This window comes from Euprymna scolopes, chromosome 44, assembly GCF_053919585.1.
Source record: "Euprymna scolopes isolate OS-2025 chromosome 44, ASM5391958v1, whole genome shotgun sequence".
NCBI classification, from domain to species: domain Eukaryota; kingdom Metazoa; phylum Mollusca; class Cephalopoda; order Sepiida; family Sepiolidae; genus Euprymna; species Euprymna scolopes.
The window spans coordinates 53,065,625-53,084,505 of record NC_136525.1 but is presented as its reverse complement, the minus strand read 5'-3'; the positions used below and the strand labels follow the sequence as shown (position 1 = coordinate 53,084,505).

Here is an 18,881-nt window from a genome sequence, read left to right as displayed (position 1 = left end):
ATCCAGTGCACTTGAAAGCCAAATTAAAACGCAGTTTCACAAAAATAAACAAATATTTTACTTGTTTAAAATTTAATTTAAATTAAATATATTTTCGGAGTCAAACTCCATCCTCAGTATTTTGTTTGTTCAGTTTTTTTTCTTCTTCTTCTTTCTTGCCATGCTGTAAAGTTGGAGAAAGGAAAGTGAGTAGTACTTTGACTCTGAAATAAGAAGAAAAAAAAGAAGCAAAAAGGTACAAAATACTGAAGATGGAGTTTAACTCCGAAATATATTTAAATTATAAATTTTAAACAAGTAAAATATTTGTTTATTTTCGTAAAATTGCATTGTGATTTGGCTTTCAAGCGCCCTTGATGCGTATTTTATATATATATATATATATATATATATATATATATATAGATAGAATACATATATATATATATATATAGATAGATAAAATACATATATATATATATATATATATATATATAGATAGATAGATAGAATACATATATATATATATATAATACAGATATATATATATATCTGTATTCTATCTAGATTATTGATTATTGAACACTGATCAATTCAACATTAAGCTTAATAAGAGTTAAATTATATTATTACACATACCAACTGCATTTAGAGTATTGAGGGTATTTGGATTCAGCAACTATCACTTTGAAAGTGGCCTACCGCATTATTAAATTAACACTTATGTTATGTTACATATATTATTTACCTACTTTATTAAAAATTTATTGCTCTAGAGTTTGTTTCAGATTAATGACCTTAAAAATAAAATAAAAAAAAGCCTTGAATATTAAACTGAAAACTGTGAGATTCAGGAAAAAAACGTCTACAATAATTTGGGTACAAAAACAAAAAAAAAAAAAAAAAAAGTCCAGGTCCAATTTTCAAGAAATTACAGTAAAGAAACAAAAAAAAAAGGAGGGGGGTGGAAGAAATGTTCATCTTTGTGACCTCTTTAATCAAAGGTCATGCAGTTAGGAGTTATTTGTTGTTGTAAGGGTCAAGGTTGACGTTAAGGACTTGATCCGGTCAAGTCAGGTTCAGCAAGAGCCGAGGTCCATATACGTCTGCAGGTCAGTGATTGTTTTCTTTTTCTTTTAAATTTTGAAAAGAAAGATATCCATCCACCTGAATTGACCAATTATATAAAAAAAAATAATGACCATTGTTCAGACTGACCAGTTACTCAGACAAAATAGATTTCTTTTTTGGGGGAATTAAAAGAAAAAAAAAAATTCCCAAATCGAATTCGTCCAATCTCTTTACATTTTAAGCATTTTGTTCATCCATCGATTTTCAGTATTTAATGGTGCTCAATACACAAGTAGAGCTAGGTATGTAAGTACTTATTATTCCCTTCCATGTGACAGCGTTTGATAAGTCAGTGATCACAATGTTCGACTGGTGAAAATGAGATCAGGCTTCAAATCACAATTGAAAGCAACCAGCCACACTGAAGAGCTGGAATTGCATTCAACATAAATGTCGACATAAAAGGCTCCAGAGGATTACCACCCCCAATTAATGCACGATGTGGTGGCTTGTAAGGGGGAGTCGTTTCGATAGAAAGCTCATCAGTGAAGAAAGACGGCCATCAATTACATGGCTACATGTTATCATCCAGAGCGCAGAGAGAGACTGACAGGTGGTCCTGTTCTCTCATGTACGTTTTTGGTGCATTCTTTATTCGTCCGAATCTTCTTCAGATTGTCATCTTCATCTTTTTTTGTGGGTCTTTTAAAAAAGTCCGATGTCTTGCTTGAGTTTCGACTGCTTCCATGCAGGTAAAGAATAGTACTCGGATTTCGTCATTTGAAGGACTTCCTGCAAAAAAAAAAAAAAAAAAAATGAGAAACAACATGACTACAATACTCTTCTTATTTTTTTTTTTTTTTGTACATAGGAATCACCACTTATCAAGGTCAAGAGGCCACTCAAGGATAAGAATTAAAGAGCGTACAGTAGTCAACGAGACAATATCATAGTAATCGTCAGAAGTGTAAAACGGAAAAGAGTTCCACAGGCGTGCAGTTCTAAGAAAGAAACTTTGTTCATGGAATCTACGTTTAGGTTAAGGCACAGATAAAGAGCGGGAGAAATCATTGATAGTTTTTTCAGCTAAACCAGTGTTTCTCGTGAAAGTTTGGGATGGGAGGACCATAGAATGATGCTCAGACGAGCACTTGCGATGAAAATAACGATAAAGCAGAGGCAGGCTCGCAACGTCTCTTTTGTGAGGAAGAGGTTGCAGGGAAGAGAAAAGAGCATCCACAATTAGGCTACGTATTCTATTTTGAACTCTGTAAATGCAGGATAAGGTCTTTCGAGCAGCTCCTGACCAGATGTGGCAACAGTACTCCATCCTTGGACGTACCTGGCTCTTATATAGGTAGAGAATTACATCAGCAATGAGATATCTACTGGATAGACAGAAGGAGCCCACCATTTTTCCAGCGACCTTGGCAACGGATTTAGTGTATGTGGCTCATTTCAGATCAGGAGTAAAGGTCAAACCCAAAAGCTTGTCAAAGCATGGAGCCTCCTCAAGACAAGAGCCATCCATTTCAATTGATGCCAGATGGGGATCAGAGCTTAAATGCCTTATTTTCCAGCTTGTCAAAACATGAAGCCTCCCGAAGAGGAGAGCCATTCATTTCAATTGATGCAGATGTCTTTTTACTTTTATTTCTTCTTTGTATATCTATTTTCTTACTCTCTCTCTTTCTCTCCCAGCCTTTATATACATTCTAGCTAGGCTATTGAGCACTGTTCAGTTCCACATAAAGCTTAATAAGAGCTAAGTTATATTATTACACACATCAGCTGCAGTCAGAGTAGTGAAGATATCTAACTATAATAACTAGCTGGACACCCGATGTTGCCCGGTCATGCAATATTCTTAAACATGATATTTTAATTTGGTTTGGTTGTTTTACAACATATCAACCCTTTTCGGGTTATTTAATGTCGAATCTGACTACAATATGGTTGTTTATTTAATGTCGGGCTGACTACAATATGGTTGTCTTCAAGTCTAACGTAAATAAGTTCTTGATGAGCCGTTCCATATAAGTTATCAAATTTAACAAATTTTCATTACTAATGATTACTATATTGTCCAATTTCTACTGTACACTCTTTAATCCTTATCCTTGAGTGGCCTCTTGGCCTTGATAATGTGTTGATACCTATGAAAAAAAAAAAAAAAAAAAAAAAAGAAAAAGTCCAATGTGAACAAGTTCTAATTGGATCGTCCCCCTAAGTAATCCAAGTTACAAAATTCCCACTGTTTACTATGCTAAAATCACAATGACTAATGTATACCTATTGACCCTTATCCTTGAGTGGCCTCTGGGCCTTGATAAGTGGTGACACTCATGTAAAAAAAAAAAAAAAAAAAAAAATCCAGTTATTTTGGAAACAGTTTTTATGCTTTAAGTTCTTTATATCTTGAAATATTTATTTGTAGTGTTTGGTTTGGTTGATTTATGGCATATCAACCCTTTTGGGTTTATTTAATGCTGAATCCAATTATTTTGGAAATAGTATTCATGTTGCATCCAGTTATTTTGTAGAAGTTTTTATTCTTCAAGTTCTTTGCATATTTAATCGCTAGTTTGTAGTGTTTGGTTTGGTTGTTTTATAGTGGATTTTATCGTTTTAGTTCCCTGCCCTGCAGAACATGAGTTTTGCAATGGGTGAGGGGAAAATGGTTACAGTATTAATGTTTGGTACATTTTAAGTTAGGAAACCAGTCAGAAAGTGTGGGGGGGGGGAGATAGAAAGATAGAAAGACAAAGGGGAAATGGGAAGAAAGAAAAGGGGGGGGGAGGTGGGTTGTTGTTTTTGCAGAACATAATTAAGTTTTGCAAAAGGAAGCATCAAAACAAAAAGCATCAATGTTAGGTGCATTTCGTCTCAGGATTGATTGGTTGGTTGTTTTTGTTTTACAGCATATCAACCCTTTTCGGGTTATTTAATGCCGAACCCAAAGATTTTGAAGAAAATTTTTTTTTAATAGAATATATTTGTTGTTTTCACGTCGGTTTCTATTTAACACATAGTTGGGACCCTAACAGGTACTACCACTCCGGGTCAGAGTGGACCTGGGAGCAATGGTAATTAAAGGGTGGCTTCACACTCCCCAAAGCCCACAAGCTGGGGCCTCACCACTGGATATAGTTTAAGGTCATATCCAGGACCCCCATTGAGGGAGTTTTATCCTCTGCAGGGGGGCAGTCGGCGTATTCTAATGCCCCACCGACAGGGCCTCGTCTCAAGAAGCCAATATCTTCAGACAGCCTGATCTGGTAACACCAGCACGACATTTTAATTTATGCAGAATTACAAATTATTATAGAATCAATCTTCTATTTAATATTATTGATTACGAGAAATAATTTGCTCGGTGGACTAAATCGCAAAAAAAAAATAAATAAAAAAAAATAATAATGATAATGTTGTTCATCAAATTCCGTCTGTGTTTGTTTACAATATCACGTCAGCTGATATTTGGCCTTGGCAATGAATGCCCTGGAAATGTCACTTCTGATTAATGTTTAGTTTTAAAATATGCAAACGAAGAAATGATTTGTGGCGATTTTAGATAGTACATCTTTTATCGTAAACTGAACTCATTAATAAGAAATGATTAAAATAAAATGGTGATGTACACCCGGGCTTGAACATGGGATCATTCGATCTGTAGTCGAATGCTCTACAACTAAGCTATATCTCCGGATTGTAATAAATCTGTTGTTTTTAAGAAAAAAAAATAATTTGCTGAGATTTTATTATCTCCCTTGGCTTGTGTAACGTAAAATATTCCCCCTGTAAGAATTTTTTTTTAAGAAAGACTATTTTTAGGATCAGATTTTTCGATACTTATATGGTGAATTTCTGTACAAAACATATCTAAGAACACTGCCAGACATATGAATTATCGCAATTTATTTTTAAGAAAGACTATTTTTAGGATCAGATTTTTCGATACTTATATGGTGAATTTCTGTACAAAACATATCTAAGAACACTGCCAGACATATGAATTATCGCAATTTATTTTTAAGAAAGACTATTTTTAGGATCAGATTTTTCGATACTTATATGGTGAATTTCTGTACAAAACATATCTAAGAACACTGCCAGACATATGAATTATCGCAATAAAATAAGTTGCTTAAAACGTGATTAGTTAAAGTTCAGAATAAAATCACGCTTTCTCTTAACGGTTAATTTAAAAAAAAAAAATCTTCTGAACGCTATTAAAAGTTAAATTCTTCACTAGTTTGGAGACGGAATGCGTTGTTGTGATAAGTGATTTTCTCTATTAATTCGCACTTTTTATTTTAAGATTCAAATATTAATAACTACATTTTATTTCAGTATTTAATTTATGTATTTCTGTTGTATTAAATGCTAGCTTTAATTTTTTTTTTTTTTTTTTTTTTTTTTTTTTCTCGTCCATAAATGTTTATCTACCAAGTTGATCTTAAATATTGTATAATCAATCCATTATATTATCATTTTCAGTCCCCCACCCCTAATTTCTGGCTCCCATCTTATCTCGCAATTACTTATAACGTCACCAACTAACCTTCGGAAGAACCCCCCCCCCCCCATCCGATTTTGTTTTATATCATAAGTTGCTTAAAACGTGATTAGTTAAAGTTCAGAATAAAATCACGCTTTCTCTTAACGGTTAATTTAAAAAAAAAAATCTTCTGAACGCTATTAAAAGTTAAATTCTTCACTAGTTTGGAGACGGAATGCGTTGTTGTGATAAGTGATTTTCTCTATTAATTCGCACTTTTTATTTTAAGATTCAAATATTAATAACTACATTTTATTTCAGTATTTAATTTATGTATTTCTGTTGTATTAAATGCTAGCTTTAATTTTTTTTTTTTTTTTTTTTTTTCTCGTCCATAAATGTTTATCTACCAAGTTGATCTTAAATATTGTATAATCAATCCATTATATTATCATTTTCAGTCCCCCACCCCTAATTTCTGGCTCCCATCTTATCTCGCAATTACTTATAACGTCACCAACTAACCTTCGGAAGAACCCCCCCCCCCCCATCCGATTTTGTTTTATATCATAAGTTGCTTAAAACGTGATTAGTTAAAGTTCAGAATAAAATCACGCTTTCTCTTAACGGTTAATTTAAAAAAAAAAATCTTCTGAACGCTATTAAAAGTTAAATTCTTCACTAGTTTGGAGACGGAATGCGTTGTTGTGATAAGTGATTTTCTCTATTAATTCGCACTTTTTATTTTAAGATTCAAATATTAATAACTACATTTTATTTCAGTATTTAATTTATGTATTTCTGTTGTATTAAATGCTAGCTTTAATTTTTTTTTTTTTTTTTTTTTCTCGTCCATAAATGTTTATCTACCAAGTTGATCTTAAATATTGTATAATCAATCCATTATATTATCATTTTCAGTCCCCCACCCCTAATTTCTGGCTCCCATCTTATCTCGCAATTACTTATAACGTCACCAACTAACCTTCGGAAGAACCCCCCCCCCCATCCGATTTTGTTTTATATCATAAGTTGCTTAAAACGTGATTAGTTAAAGTTCAGAATAAAATCACGCTTTCTCTTAACGGTTAATTTAAAAAAAAAAAATCTTCTGAACGCTATTAAAAGTTAAATTCTTCACTAGTTTGGAGACGGAATGCGTTGTTGTGATAAGTGATTTTCTCTATTAATTCGCACTTTTTATTTTAAGATTCAAATATTAATAACTACATTTTATTTCAGTATTTAATTTATGTATTTCTGTTGTATTAAATGCTAGCTTTTATATTATCATTTTCAGTCCCCCACCCCTAATTTCTGGCTCCCATCTTATCTCGCAATTACTTATAACGTCACCAACTAACCTTCGGAAGAACCCCCCCCCCCATCCGATTTTGTTTTATATCATAAGTTGCTTAAAACGTGATTAGTTAAAGTTCAGAATAAAATCACGCTTTCTCTTAACGGTTAATTTAAAAAAAAAAATCTTCTGAACGCTATTAAAAGTTAAATTCTTCACTAGTTTGGAGACGGAATGCGTTGTTGTGATAAGTGATTTTCTCTATTAATTCGCACTTTTTATTTTAAGATTCAAATATTAATAACTACATTTTATTTCAGTATTTAATTTATGTATTTCTGTTGTATTAAATGCTAGCTTTAATTTTTTTTTTTTTTTTTTTTTTCTCGTCCATAAATGTTTATCTACCAAGTTGATCTTAAATATTGTATAATCAATCCATTATATTATCATTTTCAGTCCCCCACCCCTAATTTCTGGCTCCCATCTTATCTCGCAATTACTTATAACGTCACCAACTAACCTTCGGAAGAACCCCCCCCCCCCCCATCCGATTTTGTTTTATATCATAAGTTGCTTAAAACGTGATTAGTTAAAGTTCAGAATAAAATCACGCTTTCTCTTAACGGTTAATTTAAAAAAAAAAAATCTTCTGAACGCTATTAAAAGTTAAATTCTTCACTAGTTTGGAGACGGAATGCGTTGTTGTGATAAGTGATTTTCTCTATTAATTCGCACTTTTTATTTTAAGATTCAAATATTAATAACTACATTTTATTTCAGTATTTAATTTATGTATTTCTGTTGTATTAAATGCTAGCTTTAATTTTTTTTTTTTTTTTTTTTTTTTTTCTCGTCCATAAATGTTTATCTACCAAGTTGATCTTAAATATTGTATAATCAATCCATTATATTATCATTTTCAGTCCCCCACCCCTAATTTCTGGCTCCCATCTTATCTCGCAATTACTTATAACGTCACCAACTAACCTTCGGAAGAACCCCCCCCCATCCGATTTTGTTTTATATCATAAGTTGCTTAAAACGTGATTAGTTAAAGTTCAGAATAAAATCACGCTTTCTCTTAACGGTTAATTTAAAAAAAAAAATCTTCTGAACGCTATTAAAAGTTAAATTCTTCACTAGTTTGGAGACGGAATGCGTTGTTGTGATAAGTGATTTTCTCTATTAATTCGCACTTTTTATTTTAAGATTCAAATATTAATAACTACATTTTATTTCAGTATTTAATTTATGTATTTCTGTTGTATTAAATGCTAGCTTTAATTTTTTTTTTTTTTTTTTTTTTTCTCGTCCATAAATGTTTATCTACCAAGTTGATCTTAAATATTGTATAATCAATCCATTATATTATCATTTTCAGTCCCCCACCCCTAATTTCTGGCTCCCATCTTATCTCGCAATTACTTATAACGTCACCAACTAACCTTCGGAAGAACCCCCCCCCCCATCCGATTTTGTTTTATATCATAAGTTGCTTAAAACGTGATTAGTTAAAGTTCAGAATAAAATCACGCTTTCTCTTAACGGTTAATTTAAAAAAAAAAAATCTTCTGAACGCTATTAAAAGTTAAATTCTTCACTAGTTTGGAGACGGAATGCGTTGTTGTGATAAGTGATTTTCTCTATTAATTCGCACTTTTTATTTTAAGATTCAAATATTAATAACTACATTTTATTTCAGTATTTAATTTATGTATTTCTGTTGTATTAAATGCTAGCTTTAATTTTTTTTTTTTTTTTTTTTTTCTCGTCCATAAATGTTTATCTACCAAGTTGATCTTAAATATTGTATAATCAATCCATTATATTATCATTTTCAGTCCCCCACCCCTAATTTCTGGCTCCCATCTTATCTCGCAATTACTTATAACGTCACCAACTAACCTTCGGAAGAACCCCCCCCCCCCCATCCGATTTTGTTTTATATCATAAGTTGCTTAAAACGTGATTAGTTAAAGTTCAGAATAAAATCACGCTTTCTCTTAACGGTTAATTTAAAAAAAAAAAATCTTCTGAACGCTATTAAAAGTTAAATTCTTCACTAGTTTGGAGACGGAATGCGTTGTTGTGATAAGTGATTTTCTCTATTAATTCGCACTTTTTATTTTAAGATTCAAATATTAATAACTACATTTTATTTCAGTATTTAATTTATGTATTTCTGTTGTATTAAATGCTAGCTTTAATTTTTTTTTTTTTTTTTTTTTCTCGTCCATAAATGTTTATCTACCAAGTTGATCTTAAATATTGTATAATCAATCCATTATATTATCATTTTCAGTCCCCCACCCCTAATTTCTGGCTCCCATCTTATCTCGCAATTACTTATAACGTCACCAACTAACCTTCGGAAGAACCCCCCCCCCCCATCCGATTTTGTTTTATATCATAAGTTGCTTAAAACGTGATTAGTTAAAGTTCAGAATAAAATCACGCTTTCTCTTAACGGTTAATTTAAAAAAAAAAATCTTCTGAACGCTATTAAAAGTTAAATTCTTCACTAGTTTGGAGACGGAATGCGTTGTTGTGATAAGTGATTTTCTCTATTAATTCGCACTTTTTATTTTAAGATTCAAATATTAATAACTACATTTTATTTCAGTATTTAATTTATGTATTTCTGTTGTATTAAATGCTAGCTTTTATATTATCATTTTCAGTCCCCCACCCCTAATTTCTGGCTCCCATCTTATCTCGCAATTACTTATAACGTCACCAACTAACCTTCGGAAGAACCCCCCCCCCCCCATCCGATTTTGTTTTATATCATAAGTTGCTTAAAACGTGATTAGTTAAAGTTCAGAATAAAATCACGCTTTCTCTTAACGGTTAATTTAAAAAAAAAAATCTTCTGAACGCTATTAAAAGTTAAATTCTTCACTAGTTTGGAGACGGAATGCGTTGTTGTGATAAGTGATTTTCTCTATTAATTCGCACTTTTTATTTTAAGATTCAAATATTAATAACTACATTTTATTTCAGTATTTAATTTATGTATTTCTGTTGTATTAAATGCTAGCTTTAATTTTTTTTTTTTTTTTTTTTTTTTTCTCGTCCATAAATGTTTATTTATCTACCGAGTTGATTGCAAAAATAGATTACCTAATTGTACTCATTTTTAGTTCGTGGGAGGGGAATATATCGTCATACTTTCCCTTAAACAGGTCCGTTGGACTTTTATTAAGTACAATACTTAATAGTTATTTTTTTTATTTTTATTTTTTATTTATTTATTTTTTTTTTTTTTATTTATTTATTTATTTTTTTTTTTTTTTTTTTTTTTTTTTAATGGAGAGTAGAAAACGCATTGTGGATGCGTTATCGGCAGCTCCTGTTACTCTCGCTTCTTCTTATTTGTCCCTCAGTCCTCATTTTTAAATGAGTGATTTTTCTGACAAAGGGAGAAGAAAAAGCTGTTTTCTAGGTTGGCAGTATTTTTGCGCGAACAGTTGGCAGAGTTGGTGGAAATTTTCTGTTTCTATGTCTATCCTTGTAGCCATGTCACTAGTAAGGGTGCTGGAGGTAAACGTTTTGTCTGGGCTGACGTTATCCGCCTGATAGTCAGGGACCCGAACCTTGGATTAACCACTAAGGAGGCTGTCCTATCAGCAGGTGCAAAGTACTGGGGCTGCTGTATTGCCATTTGGTGAATGGAATCTGGACCATGCAGTAGCTTCTGGTGGGGCCTCTCGATGCCATACTAGTGGGTAATTGTTACGGCTTTACCTTATCATGTGGTACAAAAAAAAAAAAAAAAAAATTCTTCGTTTCTTTTTCTCTCTTAGTTTCCCCTCTCTGTCCTGCTCTAAGTAAATCTGTCGACCTAGTCCACAAATTCCAAAATTTCATCATGACAAGTTTCAAGAAAAAATACACGATTAAACCCGGTTCTCCAACTTCCAACGTAGACCCCTACTACCATGTCTCCTTCTCCAACATCAGGGGTCTACGTTCTAACCTTCCAGAGGTTGAAACCCAATTACAGGAGACTAAACCAGACCTTTTATTTTTAAGTGAAACTGGCATTGGACAGGCTATTTCCCTTGATGAGTTTGCAATTACAGGATACTCTAACTTAACTTCTAAATCTGACCCCCAAGATCGCCATGGGCATGGAATATGTGCCTATATTAAAGATAGCTTTCCATGTGGGAGGGACATCTCCAGGGAAGATCCTAACTTACCTTATATGTGCTTCCGGGTTGCTTTAGCTCACACTACTGCATTTATATTTACTCTCTATCGCCCCCACAACAGCGGAGTTACTATCTTTCAAAGCATATCTGAGAAAATTGACCAAGTCCTTTCTACTTATCCTTCAGCTAACATTCACGTATGTGGAGACTTCAATGTTCACAACGTCGAATGGTTGACCCACTCAAACAAGACCGATGATGAGGGGAGGTTCTGTCATGATTTCTCCATTGCCTATGACCTCACTCAGATTGTTCAGGAACCTACCCGTGTGCCCGATAATGACGGCCAGTATGCGAGCCTACTAGACCTTTTTCTCACAACTTGCCCTGAACTATGTTCAGTTTCTGTTCTGTCGCCTCTTGGATCTTCCGACCACTCTGTTGTATCAATTAAGATAAAAATGAAATGTAATAAGTCCCCAGACGTACCTCTTCATCGTACAGTATATCGATACACTAAGGCTGACTGGGATAGCTTCCGTACATTTATATCTGATCTACCTCTGCATTCCATGTTTAAAAAGGATGTGTCCTCTATAGTATTAGACCTAACTGAATGGTTAATTGTAGGTATTGACCATTTCATACCCTCTAAAAAATTTCAGCAAAAACCTAACAGCCAGCCATGGTTCTCTCCAGAATGTGCTGCTGCCATTGCGCACAGAAATCACTTTTTCCACTGCTTCAAACGTAATAGATGTATGGAAACTAAAGCCGTTTTCAGGACTGCCAGCAACCATTGTAAGAAAGTAATAAGGAACGCAAGAGAGTTGTATGCTCAATCTGTTAAGTCCAAAGTAGCTGAGCAGCGGCTTGGTTCCCACCAGTTTTGGCAAATAGCAAACAGAATCCTGAACAGAAGCGTGTGCTCCATCCCAACTATTATCAATGGATCTGAGGTAATCTCGTCAGCATCAGACAAAGCCAAACTCTTTGTCAAGAACTTTGCAGCTAATTCTACCCTTTGCGACCAAGACCGCCAACCCCCAATATTTCCTCTTGTATCAGAAAACACGCTATGTGATATACGTATATCTGTACGTGATGTTGCCAAGCTAATCAAAAACCTTGATTCCAGTAAAGCAACTGGCCCTGATGGTATTCCAATTATAGTACTCAAAAAACTTCAACCTGAACTAGCGCCCATACTTACAAAACTGTTTAAACGTTGTCTTAAGGAGAATAGTTTCCCATCTCCCTGGAAAATCTCATCAGTATGCCCTGTATTTAAGAATTCAGGTGATCGCTCATCCCCCTCTCAGTACAGGCCAATAAGTCTCCTGTGCGTCATGAGTAAGTTGCTAGAATCTGTATTAAATACAGAAGTAATCAAACATCTCAACAAAAATAACCTTCTTAGTGACACTCAATATGGTTTCCGTTCTGCTAGATCCACAGCAGATGTCCTTACAGTTATATCGCATAGGATTAGCAAATCTCTCGACGGTGGCAATCTTTCTAGGGCAATTGCTCTTGACATATCTAAAGCCTTTGATAGGGTATGGCATAAAGGTTTACTTCATAAGATCGCTAGCTATGGTATAGCTGGAAAAGTCTTCTCAATTATTAAATCATTTCTTTCTGATAGATTCATAAGAGTAGTAGTTGAGGGGCAAAAATCAGAAGCTCACAATATTAATGCCGGTGTCCCTCAGGGATCCATCCTGGGCCCAACTCTTTTCCTGATCTACATTAATGATCTTCCAAATCATATCCTTACATCATTTGTAGACATTTATGCTGACGACACTACCATTTATGGTACCACATCTAAGACAGTAAACGAGCAAGTTCTCTCCAATTCTCTCTCCTCTGATCTTGAGCACGTAGTACAATGGGGAAAGGAGTGGCTGGTTACTTTTAATGCATCTAAAACCAAGCTTCTCTCTTTACATCATCAACATTCTAATCCACATTTGTCATCAATTGAAATGAATGGCTCTCGTCTTCAGGAGGCCTCAAGTTTTGACAAGCTTCTGGGCTTGACCATTACTCCTGATCTTAAATGGAACACGTATATCAAATCTGTTGCCAAGGCCGCTGGAAAAATGGTGGGATCTTTCTATCGATCCAGTAGATATCTCACTGCTGATGCTATTCTCTATCTATATAAGAGCCAGGTACGTCCAAGGATGGAATACTGTTGCCACATCTGGGCAGGAGCTGCTAGAAAGAACTTGTCCTGCCTTGATAGAGTTCAAAATAGACTTCGTAGCCTCGTAGGAGATGTCCTTTTCTCCTCCTTGCAACCTCTATCTCACAGAAGAGATGTTGCGAGTTTGTCTCTGATGTATCGTTATTTTCATGGAAAGTGTTCAACTGAGCTTCAATCTATGGTCCCCCCTCGCCAAACTTTCACAAGAAACACTCGTCTAGCTGTAAACACTATCAATAATTTCCCCCACTCTTTATCTGTGCCTAAACCTAAACGTAGATTCCATGAACAAAGCTTCTTTCTTAGAACTGCACGCCTGTGGAATTGTCTTCCGTATTCCTGCTTTCCGGCTGACTACAATATGGTTTTGTTCAAGTCTAAAGTAAATAAGTTCTTGATGAGCCGTTCCATATAAGTTATTAAATTTACCAAATTTTCATTACTAATGATTACTATATTGACCAACTTCTACTGTACACTCTTTAACCCTTATCCTTGAGTGGCCTCTGGGCCTTGATAATGTGGTGATGCCTTTGTAAAAAAAAAAAAAAAAAAAAAAAAAAATTATTTTTAAATGAGAAAATAAAGAAAATAACGATAATATCGTTCATCAAATCCCGTTTTAAATATGAACCGCCCCCTTAAGTAAACACTTCATCAAATCTCCACACTAACGTAATGTACTTGCAATAACCCTTATCCCTGAGTGGCTTCCGGGCCTTGATAAGTGGTGATCACTGTGTAAAAAAAAAAAAAAATGAGAAAATAAAGAAAATAACGATAATATCGTTCATCAAATCCCGTTTTAAATATCATGTACGATGATAAACGGGCTTGACGATGAATGTCATGGGAAAATTACTTAGTTATAAAATAAACAAACGAAGAAATGATTTGCGGCGATTTTAAATAATACCTCTTCTTTTAAACTAAACTCATAAATTGATGATGTTCACCCGGGCTTGAACAGGGGATCATCCGGTCTGTAATCGTATGCTCTATCACTCATCTATATCTCCAGATGACAATGTTTTTTTTTTTTTTTAAGAAGACATGATTTGTTCATATTTTATTATTTCCGTTGTCCGGAGAAACGTAAAATATTCACCTTTTTTTTTTTAGAGAGAAATACTATTTGTTAAGACCAGATTTTGTAATAACAACAACAACAACAACAACAACAATAATAATAATAATAATAATAATAATAATAATAATAATAATAATAAGTGCATGGTGTATTTCTTCTATCTTCTTCCTTTCCTCCTCTTTTCTGTTTTTGCTTTTTTATATAAACTTATTAATTATTGTATTTTTCACTTATTTATGAGTAAATGAAATGAAAAGATCCATCAAACACGGAAAAAACATAATGATAATAAAATAATAATAATAATAATAATAAAATAATAATAATAATAATAATAATAATAATAATAATAGTGTATCAATAATTGTAGGTCCCGAGAGAACAGGCAAATACTAAAAACGAATATAAACGTAGTTAAAGATAATGTGTAGCACAACTCGGATTCTTAGCCTATATTTAAAGCTAAGAGCAATTCTGAAAATAAAAGTCAGAAAATAATTCAGAGAATTTCAAATAAAAAGCAGGGACGGCCATCCTACATCCAGTCACTGTATAAAACCGATGAAATATTGATAAATATTTTAGAGTTCAGAAACTTCCTACACATATGAATTAGCTTTGTGTTAAATTTGTAAAAGATAGGCTGAGCCGTTTCAGAACCTATGGGGAAGGAACTTACATACACACACACAAAGTGACTATAATAGCAATCTATATATATAAAAGCGAAAATGTATGTATGTATGTGTGTTCGCTTTTTCTGTATGTCTACAAAAGGCTTTTTTCAGAGAAGTGGTCGCTCGCTTCACAACTTTTTAAAACTTTTTATATCACATATAAATCGTAATATCTCACAGTTAACAATGAAGCTCGTCTGTCTATTTAAGTTGCTCGATTTCAGGAGGATAAATATTCAACATTTGTCGCTCGCCGCATGTCTTTTTCCTATAACATCTTGGGGGGAAAAATAAGCGTTCAGCAGTAAATGAAATCCCGCAGTCAAACTTGACCTCATTAACTCATTAAAACGGGCACCTGCTAAATCCAAGTAATTAAATAAATTCAAACGTGTTTCCGTTAGCATCTCGCGGTGGGGCAATGGTTAACGTCGCAGGGTTTTTTTTTTCACACTTTAATTTACAACTTTGCCTCAACGGTTCGGGTTCGATCCTCATACTTACTTTTTTTTTTTTCAATTTCTTTAAGCCGTCCAATACATGCCAGCAAGTAAAATGGACCATAAACTGACGGTGATGACCACGAGACTAGGCACAGCTGCTGAGTAATGGTGATACAAATGGTCATTTAAAAAGTAAGGCCTCCTATTTTTTAATTAAAAAAACTAAAAAGCTGAAAAGCTACGAAGATGGAAATAGTACCATTAAAACGTGCAATCTTTTGTGCTCCAGAATTTATTTTTATACATAGTCACCACGATTCTCAATGCCAGCCTCTTTTGATGCCTCAGTCTTAAAGTCGAGAGCACGCTTTGTAACTCACATCTCTGTTGCCACTCTGAAATCGACGAACCCATCTCCTAACTGTACTGACATCAACCACATCGGCTTTGTAAACGTTCAACAGGTTCCGATGAATGTTGATCGGTTCAATTTTTTTTTCTGCATGGAGTCTCACACCGTCAATATCTGCAACAAAGAGGTGAAACTTCCAAGTCATGAATGCATAAGTCCAGACATCATAATAATGCAATTTGTAATCCGCATTGATCCATTCAGGCGGAGTAAAAAAAATAAGAGGCATTACTTTTGGAAGAAACTGTTTTAACTTTAGACATACGAGACGGATTGGTTATTTTTGTTTTACAGCATATCAACCCTTTTCGGGTTATTTAATGCCGAATCGAAAGATTTTGAAGAAAAATTTTTTAGTAGAATATATTTGTTATTTTCAAGTCGGTTTCTATTTAACCCATAGTTGGAACCCTAACAGGTACTACCACTCTGGGTCAGAGTGGACCTGGGAGCAATGGCAATTACAGGGTAGCTCCACACTCCCCAAAGCCCGCAAGCTGCGGCCTCACCACTGGATATAGTTTAAGGTCATATCCAGGACCGAATTGGAAAGGAGATAATCCCCTGGCGATCTTTATTAGAGTTGCCTCCCCTTTGTAAACCAATTTTTTCACAGATTCGAAACAATAGCAATAAAATAGAGACCAACACAAAGAAACAGAAAATATCTACGGAGCCAGTAACTCTTTTCTTTTCCGAACAATAACCAACATGCCTGAGGACGGTCGAAGGACAATTCAACCAAAACGTTGCACAAATAACACATACGATGAGAACAATACTAGTAATATAACATTTTTTTTTTGCTATCTTAGTAAAATGTACCCCCCCCTCAAAAAAAAAAAAAAATAAAAATAAGGTGATAATGCTCAGGAGATAGTTTAAGGTCATATCCAGGACCATGCGGGACAGAAAAAAAGAAAATTTTCTTACTTCAAATTCTTCCGCAGAAAGGTACGACTCCAGCTTAAGGGGATCAACATCTTCGGGGAGCGGCCGTTCAAGCAGATCCTTGAAAGAATATCGGACTAAACTCAGACGATTCAGTTCATCTTCCACGCTGACTAAATCTCCGTCACATTTTCCATCCTGAAAAACAAAACAAAGTCAAACAAAAATAATCCTAAGAAAATATTCACAACAAAAACTTATCTAGCTACAACCACTGCCAATAATTTTCATTTCTCCTCATCTAAATGAAACTTCCATGGACAAAGTTTCTTTCCGCGGTCGTAAAAGTTCGGACTGTGCTTTGTCATTCACAAATACATACTTTTGAAGGCTATAGCAATGTGGGTTATTGGTGTGACAAGTGGTGTGGAAAATTTAGCCTTCTAATACACTTATATTTTATTTACCAGCAATGCTTTAAGAAAACTACCTTTCCTTTTCATATACTTTTGATTATAAAAATGTATGCATATAACTTTCTGGCCGAAAACCGATTAAAAAGATTTTCCCAAATCTCAATACCCCTTATGTCAAATCTTGAGTCTGTAGACTGAAAATTGACAGAGTTATTTGGTACGGAAATGTACACACACACACATTTTCACTTTTATAAATATATAGACTTATCTATATAGAGGTCAAAGTTGAAAGAGTTGACCTTTGCAGACTCTACCAAACTCCTCTGCCAATTTTGGATCTAAACACTTGAAATTTTAGATGTAGGTTATCTGGATATGAGTCAAACTTTTATATATATATATATATATATATATATATATATATATATAAGAACAAGTAATTAATAAAACATGTTAAAAAACACTTTGAAAAAGAGTAAAAAAACATTTATTTTTAAAAAGGAAGCACAAAATAAGTGGATAGTCCTTAATCCGCGGAGTTTCAAAGAAATAATTTCCATCTCATCAGAGGGTAGGATTTAGCAAAATGCGGGAGTGGATTTTGCTTGCCAAAATATTAAATGAAACTAAAAGTAAGTTATAGATACTTGATAACAAAATGTGAAGCAGAGGGAATAGGGTGAAGAAAAAAGGTGATTTCATGTGAATGGATAGTCTGGTGAAGGGTAACATATCCAATAGCGGTAAAATCCAAAAATCAAAATCCAAAAAAGTTGGTTAAGATTTATATGCAAAATCTGATCCCGCATTTTGCTAATTCCTACCCTCTGATGAGAAGGAAAGTATTTCTTCGAAACTCCGCGGATTAAGAACTGTCCACTTATTTTGTGCTTCCTTTTTAAAATTAAATATGTTTTTAACTCTTTTTCAAAGTGTTTTTTTTTTATCATGTTTTATTAACTACTTGTTTTTATTATAAGCTCTATTTCCTATTTGGTTTTATCGAGCTTTTACATCTGGTTGAGATTACTTTATAAATATTAACTCTTTAATATTTATAATATACTTTAGATTTGCCATCTTGGATTATTTTGGTAAACTTAACTGTAATACTTATTTCATTATATATATATACATACATACTAGACTACCCGTGACCCGTTGGCTCAGTATGTTATATGGGATTCATGTATGAGCATGACACTTGTGAGGTAAAGAAAATAGTTTGTTTTTTTGACATAACAGAAACATTTCTATGAAAGTATATTAAAATGAAAAATCTCGGATGGATCACTCAAACATGGGAAAAAAAATCCTCCTTATTCGTGTAAAGTTACCTATTTTTCCGAATAATCGCTCAAAAATTGAAAATTAAACATGGTTTTCCTACGAATCGAATGCTGACGAAAGTCATTTAGCAGCAAAAAATGCACATGAACCTACCGATGAGAAATATAAGAATGAAAAACGCATATTGGAATCCTTCAACCAAGTTATAGAAACTTAAAATCTAAAAAACAATGATTAATAAAACCTGAAGCAAAAAATAAAACCTAAATAAATAAAATAAAATAAAACTAATATTGAAACAGATTAGTAAATGTGTCAACAAATTCACCATTCTCACACAACTATTTTGTATCTAGAAATGTAAACAAAAAATAAAGTTTTATAAAAATCAATTTTTTTTTTAATAAACACAAAAGTGTCAATTTTAGCCATT

At 33.5% G+C, this 18,881-nt stretch overlaps 1 protein-coding gene across 12 annotated transcripts in view; it reads right to left on the bottom strand.

Moving 5' to 3' along the window:
- The window catches only part of LOC145268612 (uncharacterized), a 746,770-nt gene that overhangs the window by 69,290 nt on the left and 658,599 nt on the right, over positions 1 to 18,881 (bottom strand). For 11 of the 12 annotated variants that reach the window (XM_080124069.1, XM_080124074.1, XM_080124073.1 and 8 more), the window contains 2 exons: positions 16,782 to 16,937; positions 807 to 1,842 (listed from right to left, as the gene is read on the bottom strand). In XM_080124069.1, coding sequence (XP_079980195.1) covers positions 1,756 to 1,842; positions 16,782 to 16,937 — 243 coding nt within the window. In that variant the 3' untranslated portion in view covers positions 807 to 1,755. Of the gene's footprint in view, positions 1 to 806; positions 1,843 to 16,781; positions 16,938 to 18,881 lie in introns of those variants that run through there. The other variant, XM_080124076.1, reaches the window with a different exon arrangement.